This window comes from Astyanax mexicanus, chromosome 4 (genome assembly GCF_023375975.1).
Source record: "Astyanax mexicanus isolate ESR-SI-001 chromosome 4, AstMex3_surface, whole genome shotgun sequence".
In the NCBI taxonomy this organism is placed as follows: Eukaryota; Metazoa; Chordata; class Actinopteri; order Characiformes; family Acestrorhamphidae; genus Astyanax; species Astyanax mexicanus.
The window spans coordinates 46,869,883-46,884,739 of NC_064411.1; the positions used below are offsets into that span (position 1 = coordinate 46,869,883).

Below are 14,857 nucleotides of genomic sequence, written 5' to 3' on the forward strand. Positions count from 1 at the left end.
ACAAATTAAAGCATTAAAAAACAGCTGTACAATCTAGTTTGAACTAGAATAAACTAGTTTTATCTCCAGAACTAACCCAGCTAACATTATTAATGAGGTCAAATGAATGAACACATGTTCACACGCTGTCCAGTGATGCTCTCAGAACGTTCAGTAAATGTCACTGAGGAACTTCATGAGTTAAAGAGAAGGACAGAGTGTTGTATAGAACTTTACACAGCTGTTATAGGGTCTGCAACAGATGCGTCACCATGGGCTCTTTTGTGTTAACTCATTATAGATTGGAGCAGAATGTATTATTCAGTCCTACACAAGTATTTAACAAAATATTTAACCCATTCTGGGTTTTTAAGAGTGTATGATACAGATAACCTACCGTCAGAGTGCCAACCTTGTATCCATTATAAAGCACTGCACCTAGAGTACATGACGTACCGGTAAAGCATATTTTGACGCAATAGTTGAATTGATCACATAGGCGTGCACACAATACTCAGCTCTTTATTATACTATTAGACAATACTACAGAAGCATTTATTGAAGTTTTTTGCTCAGTATGTATGTATTAGACATATGTTTACTATAGCACTGTTCAGTCATAGGTTAATGTGTTTCACTTATTGTATTTAACTCATTATAGACTGGAATGGAAGTACTTTGCAGCACCTAATAAGTATTTAAAACATTCTGGGTCATTATAAACATATGATACAGAACTACACTATCAAAGGGTATAAGTTGCAATACACTGCCAGAATGCCCACCTTTTGATAGACAGATATAAAATACTATTTAACCAATTATATGCCACCACAAAATTATATAACCCACTTTACAATATCACAAAAGTATTTAACCCTTTATAAGGCACCACAGAAGTATTTAATCTGTTATACAGTACATCATAAGAATGTATCCCATTATACAGCCCCTTTAGAAGGATTTAACCCATTATACAGCACCACAGAAGTATACAGCACAACTATTTAACCCATTATACAGTATCACATAAGTATTTAACCCAGTATACAGCACCACATAAGTATTTTAACCTTTTAAACAGTACCACAGAAGAATATAACCAAATATACAGCACCACAGAGGTTTTTAACCCATAATACACCACCACAAAATGATTCAACCCATCATACAGTACCTCATAAGTATTTAATATATTATACTGTACCTCACAAGAGTGTAACCCATTATACAGTGCCTCAGAAGGATTTAACCCATTATGCAGCACCAGACATATTTAACCCATTATACACCACCACATAAGTATTTAACCCACTATACATCACCATACAAATATTTAATCCATTATACAATATCACTGAAGTATTTAAGCCATTATACACCACCACAAAATTATTGAATCCATTATACAATATCACAGAAGTATTAACCCATTATGCATAACTATTTAACCCATTATACAGTACCACAGAAGGCATTTAACCCATTATACAGTACCACAGGAGAATTTAACCCATTACACAGCAGTGCAGAAGGATTTAACCCATTGTTTTGCGCCAAAGAAATATTTAACCTTTTTACAGTACCACAGAAGTATTCAACCAAATATACAGCACCACAGAAGGCATTTAACCCATTATACAGCACTACAGAAGGTTTTAACCCATTATACAGCACAACAGAAGGAATGAACCTAATAAACAATACCACAGACGTATTTAACCCATTATACAGCACCACAGAAGTACTATAACTACTAGACAGTATATCAGAAGTATTGTAAGGCACAGCACCTAGAGTACCTGACCTAAAGCTCACTGTGACGCAATTGTGCAACAATGCCCAGCTCTTTAAGGCAATACTACAGGAGTACCTAATGAAGTATGTAACCCAATATTGTTAAGGCTACAGTTGAGTTCAGTGAGGGGTTAAAGGGGTTAATGCTGAGTTTCCTGGTGTTGGTCTGAGTTACCTGTTGGCTGATAATAACAGGTGAGACACTGTCGGCCATATTGACAAGCTGCTATCAGACTTACCGACCAGCACACACAGCATATCCAGCAGGATGAAGACCTTCTTCTTCTTTAACTCCATCATGTTTCAGCAGCTGTTCTTGTCCTCCCACACAAACACACACACTCTTCTATACACACACACACTCTCTCTTTCTCTCTCACACACTCATACACACACACTCCTCAGCTCAGCTCCACGCTGGAGAAACGAGGAAAAGCAGTTCTTCCGGATCCTCTGCTGCTCCTCTATACCTGTGCACTGATTTCTTCACACACACACTCTGTGTTTATACACTCTGAGAGAGTGTGTGTGTGTGTGAGAGAGAGAGAGAGAGAGAGAGAGAGAGAGAGAGAGAGAGAGAGAGAGAGAGAGTATGTGTGTGTTGAGAGCAGCAGAAGTTGACAGGAGTGTTTGTGGAGAAGCTCTGCAGCAGGATTCCCACGCGGAAGGCGGCCGGTGGGGAATTCTCCAGGAAACACTCTCGTCTCACACACTTACTCTCTTTCACACACGCACAGTCACACACACACAGAGAGACAGAGACAGTGCGCGCGCGGTAGCTGCTGCTGCTCTTCTGCTGTGCGCTCAGTCAGTTAGTCAGCAGCGCGAGACCGCCTGGTGTCTCCTGCCCCCCGCGTTGACGTCACGACCTTACTGCCCACCCTCATAATAATATTTTGGCGTCACATCTTTTCTTCCCCCATTAATGTTAACTACTTATTTACACTTAAATATACAATGTGTTATTATATCAATACATCAAATAAACCTTCAAAATATATTGTAAACATTTATATTCTAGACACCACTTTAAAATGATGAGTTTCTTTGATGTTACCAAATTGAAAATCTCTGGAATATAATCAAGAGGAAGACGGATGATCTGACCACAAGCCATCTAACCAAGCTGAACTGCTTGATTTTTGCACCAGAAGTGGCATAAAGTTATCCAAAAGCATTGTATAAGACTGGTGGAGGAGAACATGCCAAGATGCATTAAGACTTTTAAGAATTTTATGAGTATGAACTTGTTTTCTTTGCATTATTTAATGTCTGAAAGCTCTACATCTTGTTTTGTGGTTATTTCAGCCGTTTCTCATTTTCTGCAAATAAATGCAGAAAAAAGTATTTGGAATTTGTCCGTAGTTTATAGAATAGAACAACAATGCTCATTTTACTCAAACATATACATGTAATGATGTTTTTTTTTTTTTAGCTTGTTTTAACTTTACTTCTGAATCTGATAATTCTCTTCTGGAAATGTTGTCTGGTTAAGGTCATCCCTTTTTGTGTGATTTATTTATAACGTCTCTTAATTGTGTGTCCACTATAAAGTATATGAAGGAATAAAATATGTTAGCTGATGAATGATGAGATGTGTTATCAGTCTAAGTGTTTTGTTTAGTTTGTTAAAGGTAAATGGATGTTCTTATTTATTTATGATTATGTTGTTTTTGGAAATTCATAATGATAAAAAAACTCCCCTCATATAAAAGGACGTTGAATAAACGTTATTATTTAGTGGTTGCATTACATATTTTAAGGTTAATAGTGGAAAAATGACAATAAAAGCAGGTTGCTTTTATTGTCTATTTAACTTTGACGAAGAGGCTAATTGGTTAATGTTGAAGTTCTAACACAGGATCAATGTTCATTTAAAGGTTTTGAATGGTTGTGAAACATTGAAGAACGTTGATTTAAAGTCATTTGGCAAGCTGGGTCACCTACACACTTGGAAATTTTGCCATAAATACAAAATAACAAAATAACTAAATTTAACAGCATAAAAATAATAATCACATACAATTATTATAGGCCTATATTATAGTTTTGTGAAGGCCTTGCCTATGTCTGACACATATTAAATATATAAAATATATTTAGGGAAATGTAATTTTTAGTAAATATACATTTAGTTTTTTTTTTTTTTAATTTTATTGGATTTTACATTATTTTATTTTATTTTACAAATTTGAACACATTTCCAAACATTGGATCCACTTCTTCTTGATCCTCTTTATCTTGGTCAGGGTCACGTAGGGGTCAGATACTAAATCTATGTGAACTCATCCTCTACAGAGGACACATTGTGCTCTAAAATCTACACAAAGAAAAGCCACATTTTTGTTTCCTGTAGAAAATCAACAAAGAGCGTTATTTAACTAACTGCACTGTAAATACTGAACACCATGTCTCTTTTGTCCACATTTGTGTGTGTGTGTGTGGGATGATAATCCTCTGTAAAACAAGTGTAGTGTTGGGAATCAGGTTTTGAAGCAAATATTTAGTATGTAGTATATCCGTGTTACACTGTTGTTGTGATTGGCCTCAGATTTGAAGCTTTTCATTGTTTTATTAAAAGTTATTTATATAAATGAATGAAAACAGACAACCAGGCTTATTACCATTCAAAGTAAAACTATTTAACGGCTTTTGCAAGTGATACAGTTTTTTAAGGGACACTATCATGAGTTTAGATATTGCATTTAGAATTTTGAGAATAAGATGTGTTTTGTTCAGGAATGTCTTAAAATGTAAATGTAACAAAGTCCTCACCGCTACCTGGCAGCTCTAAACAACCGCAGAGCAAGACAGCAGGAGTCGAGCCAGAAGAGTTCAGATTTATTAAGAAGCAGTCAAGAAGCATCAGAAAAACATAAAACGCATGTTTTAAGTACACACTTACATTGGAGATAGAGAGACAAGTGGGTTTATGTTAATTTAAATAAATGGCCATAAGAAAAATAAAAGGAATGAAATTTAGGGATAAATTGTGGTAAAAAACGGTGCCCTTAAAGTTGTGGAATATGGGGGAATAGTTGTTAAATTTGTGAAAAGGTTTGTGGAAGTGTGGAGAATAGTTCTGGAATTTGGGTGAAAAGTAGTGCAATTTGGGGCAGCTGTAGGTTTTGCAGGAGTTGCTGTGGGATTTGGGGTAGTAGTTGATGATTTTGGGGAAAGAGATGTGGATTTTGTTCAGACAGTTGTTGAATTTGGTGAAATGTTGTTGAAATTAGTGAATTTGAGCAGAAAGTATAGTGTAACTTTGGACAGTTGTTTTGGGGAAAGGTTTTTGAAATTAGTGAATTTGAGCAGAAAGTATAGTGTAACTTTGGACAGTTGTTTTGGGGAAAGGTTTTTGAAATTGGGGAATTAAGGTGGAAGGTAGTGTAATTTGGGATAATTGTTTACGGGGAAAAGTTGTTGGATTTTCACTGGAAAGTAGAATAATCGGGAGAAAAATTTAGGGGGAAAATTGTATGAATTGGGGGAACGGTTTGAAAATTTGGGGGGAAAGTAGTGTAATTTAGGTTCATTGTTTTGTGGGAAAAGTTGCTGAAATTATGGAAACAGTTTGTGAATTTGGGAAAAAGTAGTGTAATTGGGAGAATAGTTTTGGGGGAAAAGTTGTTGAAATTGGGAGAACAGTTTTGGAATTTGGTGGGAAAGTAGTGTAATTTTGGATAATTGATTGGGGAGAAACGTTTGTTGAAATTTGGGAATTCGGGTGTAAAGTAGTGTAATCTCAGAAAATTATTTTGGGGAAAAAGTTGTTGAAGTTGGGGGAACAGTTTTGGAATTTGGGTGGAAAGTAGTGTAATTTGGGAAAATTATTTTGGGGAAAAAGCTGTTAAAATTAGGGGGGGACAGTTTGGAAATTTGGGTGTGAAGTAGTGTAATTTGGGAGAATAGTTTTGAAGGAGAAGTTGTTGAAATTGGGGGAACAGTTTGTGAATTTGGGTGTAAAGTAGTGTAATTTGGGAGAATAGTTTTGAAGGAGAAGTTGTTGAAATTGGGGGAACAGTTTGTGAATTTGGGTGTAAAGTAGTGTAATTTTGGATAATTGATTGGGGAGAAACGTTTGTTGAAATTTGGGAATTCGGGTGTAAAGTAGTGTAATTTGGGAAAATTATTTTGGGGAAAAAGTTGTTGAAGTTGGGGGAACAGTTTTGGAAATTTGGGTGTGAAGTAGTGTAATTTGGGAGAATAGTTTTGAAGGAGAAGTTGTTGAAATTGGGGGAACCGTTTGTGAATTTGGGTGTAAAGTAGTGTAAATTGGGAGAATAGTTTTGGATATTGGGTGAGTCACTGTTGATTTGGGGGAAAGGTTGTTGAATGTGAAAAAAAAGTTGTGAAATTGTGGAAAGAGCTGTGGAATTTGGGGGAAGCATTGTGGATGTGGGGGAGGAGATGTGGAATTTGGGAAAACATTTGTGAAAGACTAGGCAGGGAGTTTGTGGAATTAGAGGGAAGATTTAGAGAATTTGGAGCAATAGTTTAATAATTTGAAAAAAAAATTAGTTTTATAATTGGTAGAAAGAGTTGTGAAATTTGGTGCAATAAGTGTACATATTGGGGGAAGAAGTAATGGAATTAGGGGAAGAGTGAATAAACAACTGCTCACAATTCTAAGGAAAGGACGGGTGGATAAAAAAAGGAAAAGATACATCTTTATCTGTAATTCCGCTACTGGCGAGGGGCCTATCTTATGAACGGAGTCGCCTGGATCAGCACTGTGGAAGCGGATGGAGGAATCTGCCCATCTGTCCAAACACATACGCTCTTCCTCTTCTTCATTAAGCTTCGTCAGCTGGATTCTCAACATAAGTCTCATATCTGCAAATCTGCATTTCTTGGCTCATTTCATTCCATTAAGAGAATAGTTTGGTGCAAAGTAAAATTTACGGTTTCAAAATGTACTTAATCAGTCAAGACATGTTTGGCATAATTCATATTTATTTAATATAAATCATTTTGATTTAGAGAGTGGAGTAAAGTGAATGTTTGTGTGAACATCTTTCAGAGAAATATATATATATACAATATATATATATATACAATATATCTAACCCACAGAACGTATTGGAGAGTGTTTACTTGTAACTTACTGTAACTGGTTTAAAAGTCTGAACCATCCAAAAAGTGGTTTTACACAGTTGATCCAGACTAAAACCACTTATTTAGTTTGGACCAATTTTTTATCCTTTGTTCCAGGCCATAGATTACGGCATGGTTCACACCTGCTATTTTGAAAAATCCAAGGTTGTAGAGCAAAGTTGGTGCAGAAGAGTAAAAACAATGTTCCAGTGTGATGTTCAGCTGCTTAACTACAAGAGCTGGTGTTTCTTCATAATTATAATGCTTACTCGGTTTCATAGCATAGCATAAAAAGTACAGCAACATGCTCCTTTTCATGTATAACATTCATACAGTACAAAAACAACACCCACCCTACTTCACATAGTAAACAACTGGTACAGAATCAGTCCTCAAGGCTTAATGTAGCACAACAAAAGTTCAGATATGACACAGCCAGTTTCACAATTATTATTACAGCCACACAAACAAATAAACAAATAATCAAATGAACAAAACCGATTACAGTTACAATCATTCTTTGACCATATCACGTGTTGAGATGACTGAGATGAATGACATTCCTATACTATATCAGAGTCATAACAACACTTAACTTGGAATGTGATTAGGCATTGGAAGTAACCCCCATTGGTTGCCCTCACAAGCAGCTGGTGCCACAGTTAGCACCTCATCAATAGTCTGTGATGTGCTCAGCAACAGTTCATCAATTAGCTGATTGATGGTAAACAAACCTCAAGTGTTCTCTGAGTACCCCAGGAACCCAACTGGGCCAACAACTCACCGTGTTTATCGGAAAACCTGATTTTTTTGTGGTGGCTTAATGGCCCAAGAGTGTTGAACACACAACCATGTCATTAATAACCTGATGGTAATGGATGACAGGGTTGTGGGTTCACTGCTTTCCAAGGGTATCAAATCCTGCTATCAATAATCATTGGGTCATTGTCGACAGGATTGGACATGGGTTCGATACCCATGTCCAAAAGCTGCCACTGTCATTGGGCACCAAGGTATCAAATGCAAAACTCTGTAATCAATCACTAACAGGTTACTGATTGCAGGGTTGTGGGTTCAATACCAGAGTTTGGCAAGCTGACACTATTGAGCCCAAGAACTAAGGGTCTAAATCGCCACTGCTCCCCAAGCACTGGGGGAGTGAATCCACAACCCTCACTGCTTCCTGGGCATGGGGATATTGTATTCACAACTCTGTTATCAATGCTGTAACTACTGGGCTGTTGATGACTAGGTGAGTGGGTTTGATACCCGAGTTTGGCAAGCTGACCCTGTTGGTTCTCTGAGAAAGGCCTTTAACCCCTACTTCAGAGTTGTGCGTTTAAAATCTGGGTTCAGCAAGCTGCCACTGTTGGACTCTTGGGAACGTCTAATCCCCACTGCTCCCTGGGCACCTGGTTATCAAATCCACAACCCTATCATCAAAGAACACCGGGTTATTCTGGTGCCATTCTCTTGAATGTCCCATCTACTGATTCTGTTCTGCTGTCAGATCAGCTATACCCAAGAAGGTCTGTGGAGTCCTTGGTGCTGTGATTCTGTAACGAGAACTGCAATAGAAGTGGGCACTCCTCCGGACCCAAGATCCTATAGGTATCCACCACCATAGAATCCGTACAGATAGGTGGAGACTGGCAAGCTTGTTGGGTTCTAGTTAACCCCACTGTCTCTGTGGACCTCTTATCAGCAGAAGCTAACACAGGGAACGGTATATAAGTAGAAGAAACTGAATTTACCAGATTGGAACAATTGGACTTGAGGCTGGTTTGACCAGGACCCTCACTTGAGTGGCAAGCTGACCCTGTTGGTTCTCTGAGAAAGGCCTTTAACCCCTACTTCAGAGTTGTGCGTTTAAAATCTGGGTTCAGCAAGCTGCCACTGTTGGACTCTTGGGAACGTCTAATCCCCACTGCTCCCTGGGCACCTGGTTATCAAATCCACAACCCTATCATCAAAGAACACCGGGTTATTCTGGTGCCCTTCTCTTGAATGTCCCATCTACTGATTCTGTTCTGCTGTCAGATCAGCTATACCCAAGAAGGTCTGTGGAGTCCTTGGTGCTGTGATTCTGTAACGAGAACTGCAATAGAAGTGGGCACTCCTCCGGACCCAAGATCCTATAGGTATCCACCACCATAGAATCCGTACAGATAGGTGGAGACTGGCAAGCTTGTTGGGTTCTAGTTAACCCCACTGTCTCTGTGGACCTCTTATCAGCAGAAGCTAACACAGGGAACGGTATATAAGTAGAAGAAACTGAATTTACCAGATTGGAACAATTGGACTTGAGGCTGGTTTGACCAGGACCCTCACTTGAGTGGCAAGCTGACCCTGTTGGTTCTCTGAGAAAGGCCTTTAACCCCTACTTCAGAGTTGTGCGTTTAAAATCTGGGTTCAGCAAGCTGCCACTGTTGGACTCTTGGGAACGTCTAATCCCCACTGCTCCCTGGGCACCTGGTTATCAAATCCACAACCCTATCATCAAAGAACACCGGGTTATTCTGGTGCCCTTCTCTTGAATGTCCCATCTACTCATTCTGTTCTGCTGTCAGATCAGCTATACCCAAGAAGGTCTGTGGAGTCCTTGGTGCTGTGATTCTGTAACGAGAACTGCAATAGAAGTGGGCACTCCTCCGGACCCAAGATCCTATAGGTATCCACCACCATAGAATCCGTACAGATAGGTGGAGACTGGCAAGCTTGTTGGGTTCTAGTTAACCCCACTGTCTCTGTGGACCTCTTATCAGCAGAAGCTAACACAGGGAACGGTATATAAGTAGAAGAAACTGAATTTACCAGATTGGAACAATTGGACTTGAGGCTGGTTTGACCAGGACCCTCACTTGAGTTCACTGTCTCAGTCACAAGGTCTTTACAGAAGGCCCGAGAAGGTTCAGGGATGGGTAGGTAGGTAGTAGATAGGTGGGTGTAGCAACAGGACTCATGTTCTGACAATGAATTCTTGCTTCTTCTGAGAAGATCGATGGGATCTTTGGCCTCCGCTTCGATGTTAACGTAGGACTCAGAGACAGGAAGGTAACAACTAGCACTAGATGCAATGGAATTGCAAGAGAACTCTGACAGATCTTGTCTTGATTTAACGTTCTGTTGATAGACAAGGTCTATGGCATCCACTCCAACTGAAGACTCTGGTGGAACCGGTGGGTTTGGTGGACTTCTGGATGATACTTGGATTTGAGAACAGGGGTCTAATGCTGGCACAGTGTTCCAACAAGGAAGAAAGTCCACAAGGTCTACTCCAATATAGGACTCAGAGAGCAACAGACTTGGAGGCTGTGGTTTTGCCACAGATTTGCTCCTAATCCCGGGATCAATAATTAGATCTTCAGTGAAGCCGTCAGCAGGTGGTGGACTGTTGAGTGTTTGTTCAGTTTCTCGTTTGTCCGTGTTGGGTAAAACTGGCCTTTGAAAGATCATAAGGGATTTACTTTCATGGCTTCCTGGCTTGGTTGGTACTGACTGGGGGTTAAAAGACCAGACTTGGCTGAGGTCATGGTGGTGTTGATGATGATCATGATGGCCCGCTATTCCTCCCAAATAGATGAGTTCAAAAAGAGAGGGGGACGGTCGGAAGTCCAAGACCGTTAGCTTGTTCTATAGGACAAAAAAAGAGAAAAGATGAAGTTAATTTCAAATAATTTAATTGGTGTTAATTGAGCATTAATCATTAGACTAGTAAAATATTTGTAGTAGATTTTGGAGCATTGCTGTGAGGATTTGATTGCAAACAGAAGCATCAGCGACAGAAGCATTGGTGAGGTCAGGATTATCACCTGAACCACTTTATCCCCAACTCTCTAGCTAAATTATCTAAAAAGTATTTAACTGGACCACCATCATTCTAGAAAACACAGTTCCTGAGCCTTTTAAATAATTCAAAGAAAACAATTTATTCATAAAGTTTTAAAGTTCAGAAATCAATATTTGGTGGAATAACCCTGGTTTTTAATCACAGTTTACATGCATCTTGCCATGTTCTCCTCCACCAGTCGTACACACTACTTTTGGATAACCTTATGCCACTCCTGGTGAATCCATCTTCATCTTAATTATATTCCAGAGGTTTTCAATTTGGTAAAATCAAAGAAACTCATCATTTTAAGTGATCTCATATTTTTTCCAGAGCTGTGTATATAAAACTGTTGCACACCGCCCCCTAGTGTTAAAGCAACAGAACAACAATATGGAGTAATATCTTTGTAGGTCCCTTTACATTGTGTTAAAATGTCATGGTGAATGCACTAATACAAATGCTCCAAAATTACTTAAAATCTTTTGACTTTGGCTACTGAAAGTTTAGAATTGTTTGCATTTACCTGAAAGGTAAGGTAAAGGCCTAGTTTATCCTAGTTGTCCAACATTTACATGTATAGCATTTAGCAGAAGTTCTTATCCAGAGCAACTTTCAAAATAAGAGCCTTTATAAAGACTACTATGCAAGAACTAGTGCAAGAACAAGACATGGTAGGTGTAATATAAGCTTTAATATGTATTAGTGCTAATGAATGAAGTGGGTCTGCAACAGATGTTTGAAGATAGCAAGTGATTCTTCTGCATGGACACAGAAGAACCACATGGGAGGTGCAGGTTTAGACCCTAACCTTAGTCTTAACCCTGACTGTAAGCATTGCATAGGCAAATGGGGTACAATTACTGGTGGTGACAGAGAGACAGCTAATACATCAAAATGAAAGTCAAATCAAAGACAGATTCTGTTTATTTTTTATTCAAACCAATTTTATGGATGCTTTCTGACATTACCTGAGTTGGAGAGACAGGTGGCCAGGTGGACAGGCTGCTCTTTGAGGGGTCAGGAATGGCTGGGCAGAGCTGCTGTTGAATCCTGATGGAGGACAACAAGGGAAAACTTACACTCACTTCAGGAGAAGTTCTGTCCTATAGGTTTCTTTCACTTGATTTGGCTCCTTTTTGTTGCTATAGAACCTATACATATAAAATGCTCTTTGCAGAACCACAACCAAGGTTTTTTTTAATCATAGAGAAGCTAATTTAAGTTAATAAATGTATGAAGTTACTCTTATATAGATCTTTCAAGATAACCAAAGACACTTTACAATCACAATCCACACTCAATCATATTACAATCAGCACTCGTCCATGAGAAGTGGCAACCAATCGTACTGCGGAGAAAGCTGAAGGTATTGTTTACACAGTGTAGGGGAGGGAAAATGGTTGATATTGTGATATATCCTATTGTTTTTTTTTTTTTATAAATTCATGATATGTGCCGTCAAATATTGATACAAACTCGCCCCCAATTTGACTAAAGTTATTGTTTATTACTCCACATGGTGCCACTAATCAAATGAATAGGGTAAACCTGGGTTGAAGAATATTGGTTGTCAAATTCTGCAAAACTCACACAGATAAATCCATAATTCCTGGTATTTAATAATTAAGGAGTATTTTATCCTCTTCAGTAACACAGATGCTGTGAAGTATCGTAGATAATTATATCGATATATATATATCGATTATTATACCACAGTTAGTTCCGACCCTGCAATGTGATTGGCTTAGAGGAGTTCTATGAATGCCATTATCAGCTGGTAATGCACTGTAACCGAAGCTCTCCATGTTTTACTCCGCCACATACAGGTAACCTTGCAACGATGCAGCGCTTACAAACCAAACAGTGCAGCTACAAACAAAGTGTTACAAAGTGTTTATATCCTAACAGATTGCATTTTCTTAAAATAACTTTTAATAAGAGTGTATTATTGCTTAATTATTGTAGGCAATGTATCATGATAATACTGTATAGTGAGATGCCTTGTGTAATTTATAGTGATTTAAGTTAATACACAGTACGAAGGTCAGAACAGATGCTGACTGCTGACTACAATTGAATCAGGCTAAATCCTGCATGTCAGCTAGCTGTCATAAGTGACACAGGAATTGTGTCTATTGAGTATTTATTAACAGTATGTAAATATGTAAAGGCCTTTGTATTTAATCAGCGTTTAGCTGTTATTGGCTTACCTTTCAACCTGGCTTAGCAAGATTACCAAAATCAACAGAGTGCCAACAGCACACAGCAGAATGGCCATCAGCTGTACGTAATCATGTCCTGTAAAAACACACACACACACACACACACAGCAGTTTCAGAGCAAGTGTGGATCTGCAAGATTTAAACTGACATTTGTGGCATTTTGTACTGAAGCCAGATGAGGTTCTCTGAACGTACCTACAGCTACAGTCACCCACGGGCCTTCAGCGCCCCCTGCCAGCGTGTGGGCCTTCACACAGATGGTGTACTCTCCAGCCGAGAGCCCACTCAGAGAAAACTCCTCCACATCACCCCCCAGCACCTGATCTGCAGAACAACAAGGAGCATAGAGAACTGATGCCACACTTTACTCATGGCTGCACTTCAGACATTTAAAGATTCATCAAATATTTGGGTGTTTGCAACAGCCATTTCAGTTTGATATATCTAATAACTGATGAACACATGAATATTTCAGGATTGAAATGAGGTTTATTGTACTAACAAACATGTGCAATATGCATTAAACCAAAATTTGACATTTTTGAAATATTACTGTGTCCATCAGTTATTAGATATATCAAACTGAAATGGCTGTTGCAAACACCCAAATATTTAGAACTAAAAATGATTAGTTCATTTTAATCTTGATTAAGATTCATAGGGGTGCCCAAACTTTTTCATATGACTGTACTTTAGCTAAGTTGCACCCATTGCTGACACAGGTGTGCAAATGCACACACACAGCTTGACTGTTCCCTGTAGAGAAGCATTGGCAATAGAATTGGACTCCCTAGAGAAATAATGTTCAAATGGCTGCAGAGAGTGGTAGTGTGACCAGGTATATTTGGAGATACATATTTCCTTTAATGTTTTTCTCTTTTGAATTTGCAACATGCACTTTTTCCTTTCAATTCTTGCATTTTTTGCGTTAAACTTTGGGCACAAAATTCACTTCATAGATTTCTCTGTTTTTTATTATTTTTATTAATATTTTGAGAATTATTTTGATAATATGGAGAAATGCTAAATATTCAATATTTATTGGATTGTCAAAAATATATAAAATCTTAACGTTAAAAAAAGCAAGTTAAACTCTTTTTAATACCCTTCATTTTGGAAGATACAGTGAGTGACAGAGAATGAGTGTCCCATTTTTTTGTCCATATAGTGTATATTCTGATGAAGCATATATTGAGTTAAATTTTTAGCTTGTGCACTAAACCAGAACCAGAACTGGACATTAACTATGCAGTGTTTAAACCACTGCATCTGAATTAATGAGCATCTAGAGCTGCTACAGAGACAGTGCGTATACTATGACACATTTTTCTGACCTCTCTGGTGCATTTAATAAACTACAGCCTCACCTGCCAGCATACTAGATGACGAAGGCCTTGAAGAGAAATCCATTTCTTATTGAGTGAAGCTTCAAGCTCTTGGCAAACAGACCACAAGCTTGGACTTTGCATCAAATCACTAAAGCTTAGACTACTTCATGCAACCTCTGAGATGATCTACACGAGTATATGGACTCCTTGGGGTCATAGCTCCATTTCTTTTAACCCTATACACTATTATTTTTGCTTCTGAGCTTCTGCAATCCTGTCATTCCAAGACTAACAATCTCAATCAAACTAACTATCTCACTCATTGATTTGTTTGATGAAATATGTAATAATACCTTCACTTGCACCAAGTCGGACTCCGATTTAATATATGTGGTCTGATCCACACTGAGAAACAGCACTATCCTGATTTATTCCTGCACACTGCTCTATCAGCACAACAGAACACTGCTCTATCGGTATATGGTAAAAATCCTTTCCTAACTATTAAAAGTTACTTTACTATATAAAGGGTTTAATTATTTTGCTATTGGAGATGAAATAAATATTTTAATCCTTTATTAATCCAGCAATGGGGAAATTT

General features: G+C 38.3%; 2 protein-coding genes across 3 annotated transcripts in view; both read right to left on the reverse strand.

Annotated features, from left to right (window-relative positions):
• Window positions 1-2,547, reverse strand: part of plpp2a (phospholipid phosphatase 2a) — a 42,519-nt gene extending 39,972 nt beyond the window's left edge. Inside the window, exon 1 of the mRNA XM_007258433.4 lies at window positions 2,016-2,547. Within this exon, the coding sequence (XP_007258495.1) occupies window positions 2,016-2,076 (61 nt within the window). The 5' untranslated portion in view covers window positions 2,077-2,547. The remainder of the gene's footprint in view (window positions 1-2,015) is intronic.
• A 3,413-nt stretch (window positions 2,548-5,960) lies between these two features.
• LOC103042008 (interleukin-31 receptor subunit alpha) overlaps window positions 5,961-14,857 on the reverse strand; it is a 33,895-nt gene continuing 24,998 nt past the window's right edge. Inside the window, exons 11-15 of one of the 2 annotated variants that reach the window (XM_049478968.1) lie at window positions 13,124-13,252; window positions 12,916-13,003; window positions 11,674-11,755; window positions 9,650-10,506; window positions 5,961-9,098 (exon numbers count right to left, since the gene is read on the reverse strand). In XM_049478968.1, coding sequence (XP_049334925.1) covers window positions 8,915-9,098; window positions 9,650-10,506; window positions 11,674-11,755; window positions 12,916-13,003; window positions 13,124-13,252 — 1,340 coding nt within the window. In that variant the 3' untranslated portion in view covers window positions 5,961-8,914. Of the gene's footprint in view, window positions 10,507-11,673; window positions 11,756-12,915; window positions 13,004-13,123; window positions 13,253-14,857 lie in introns of both variants that reach the window. The other variant, XM_022678950.2, reaches the window with a different exon arrangement.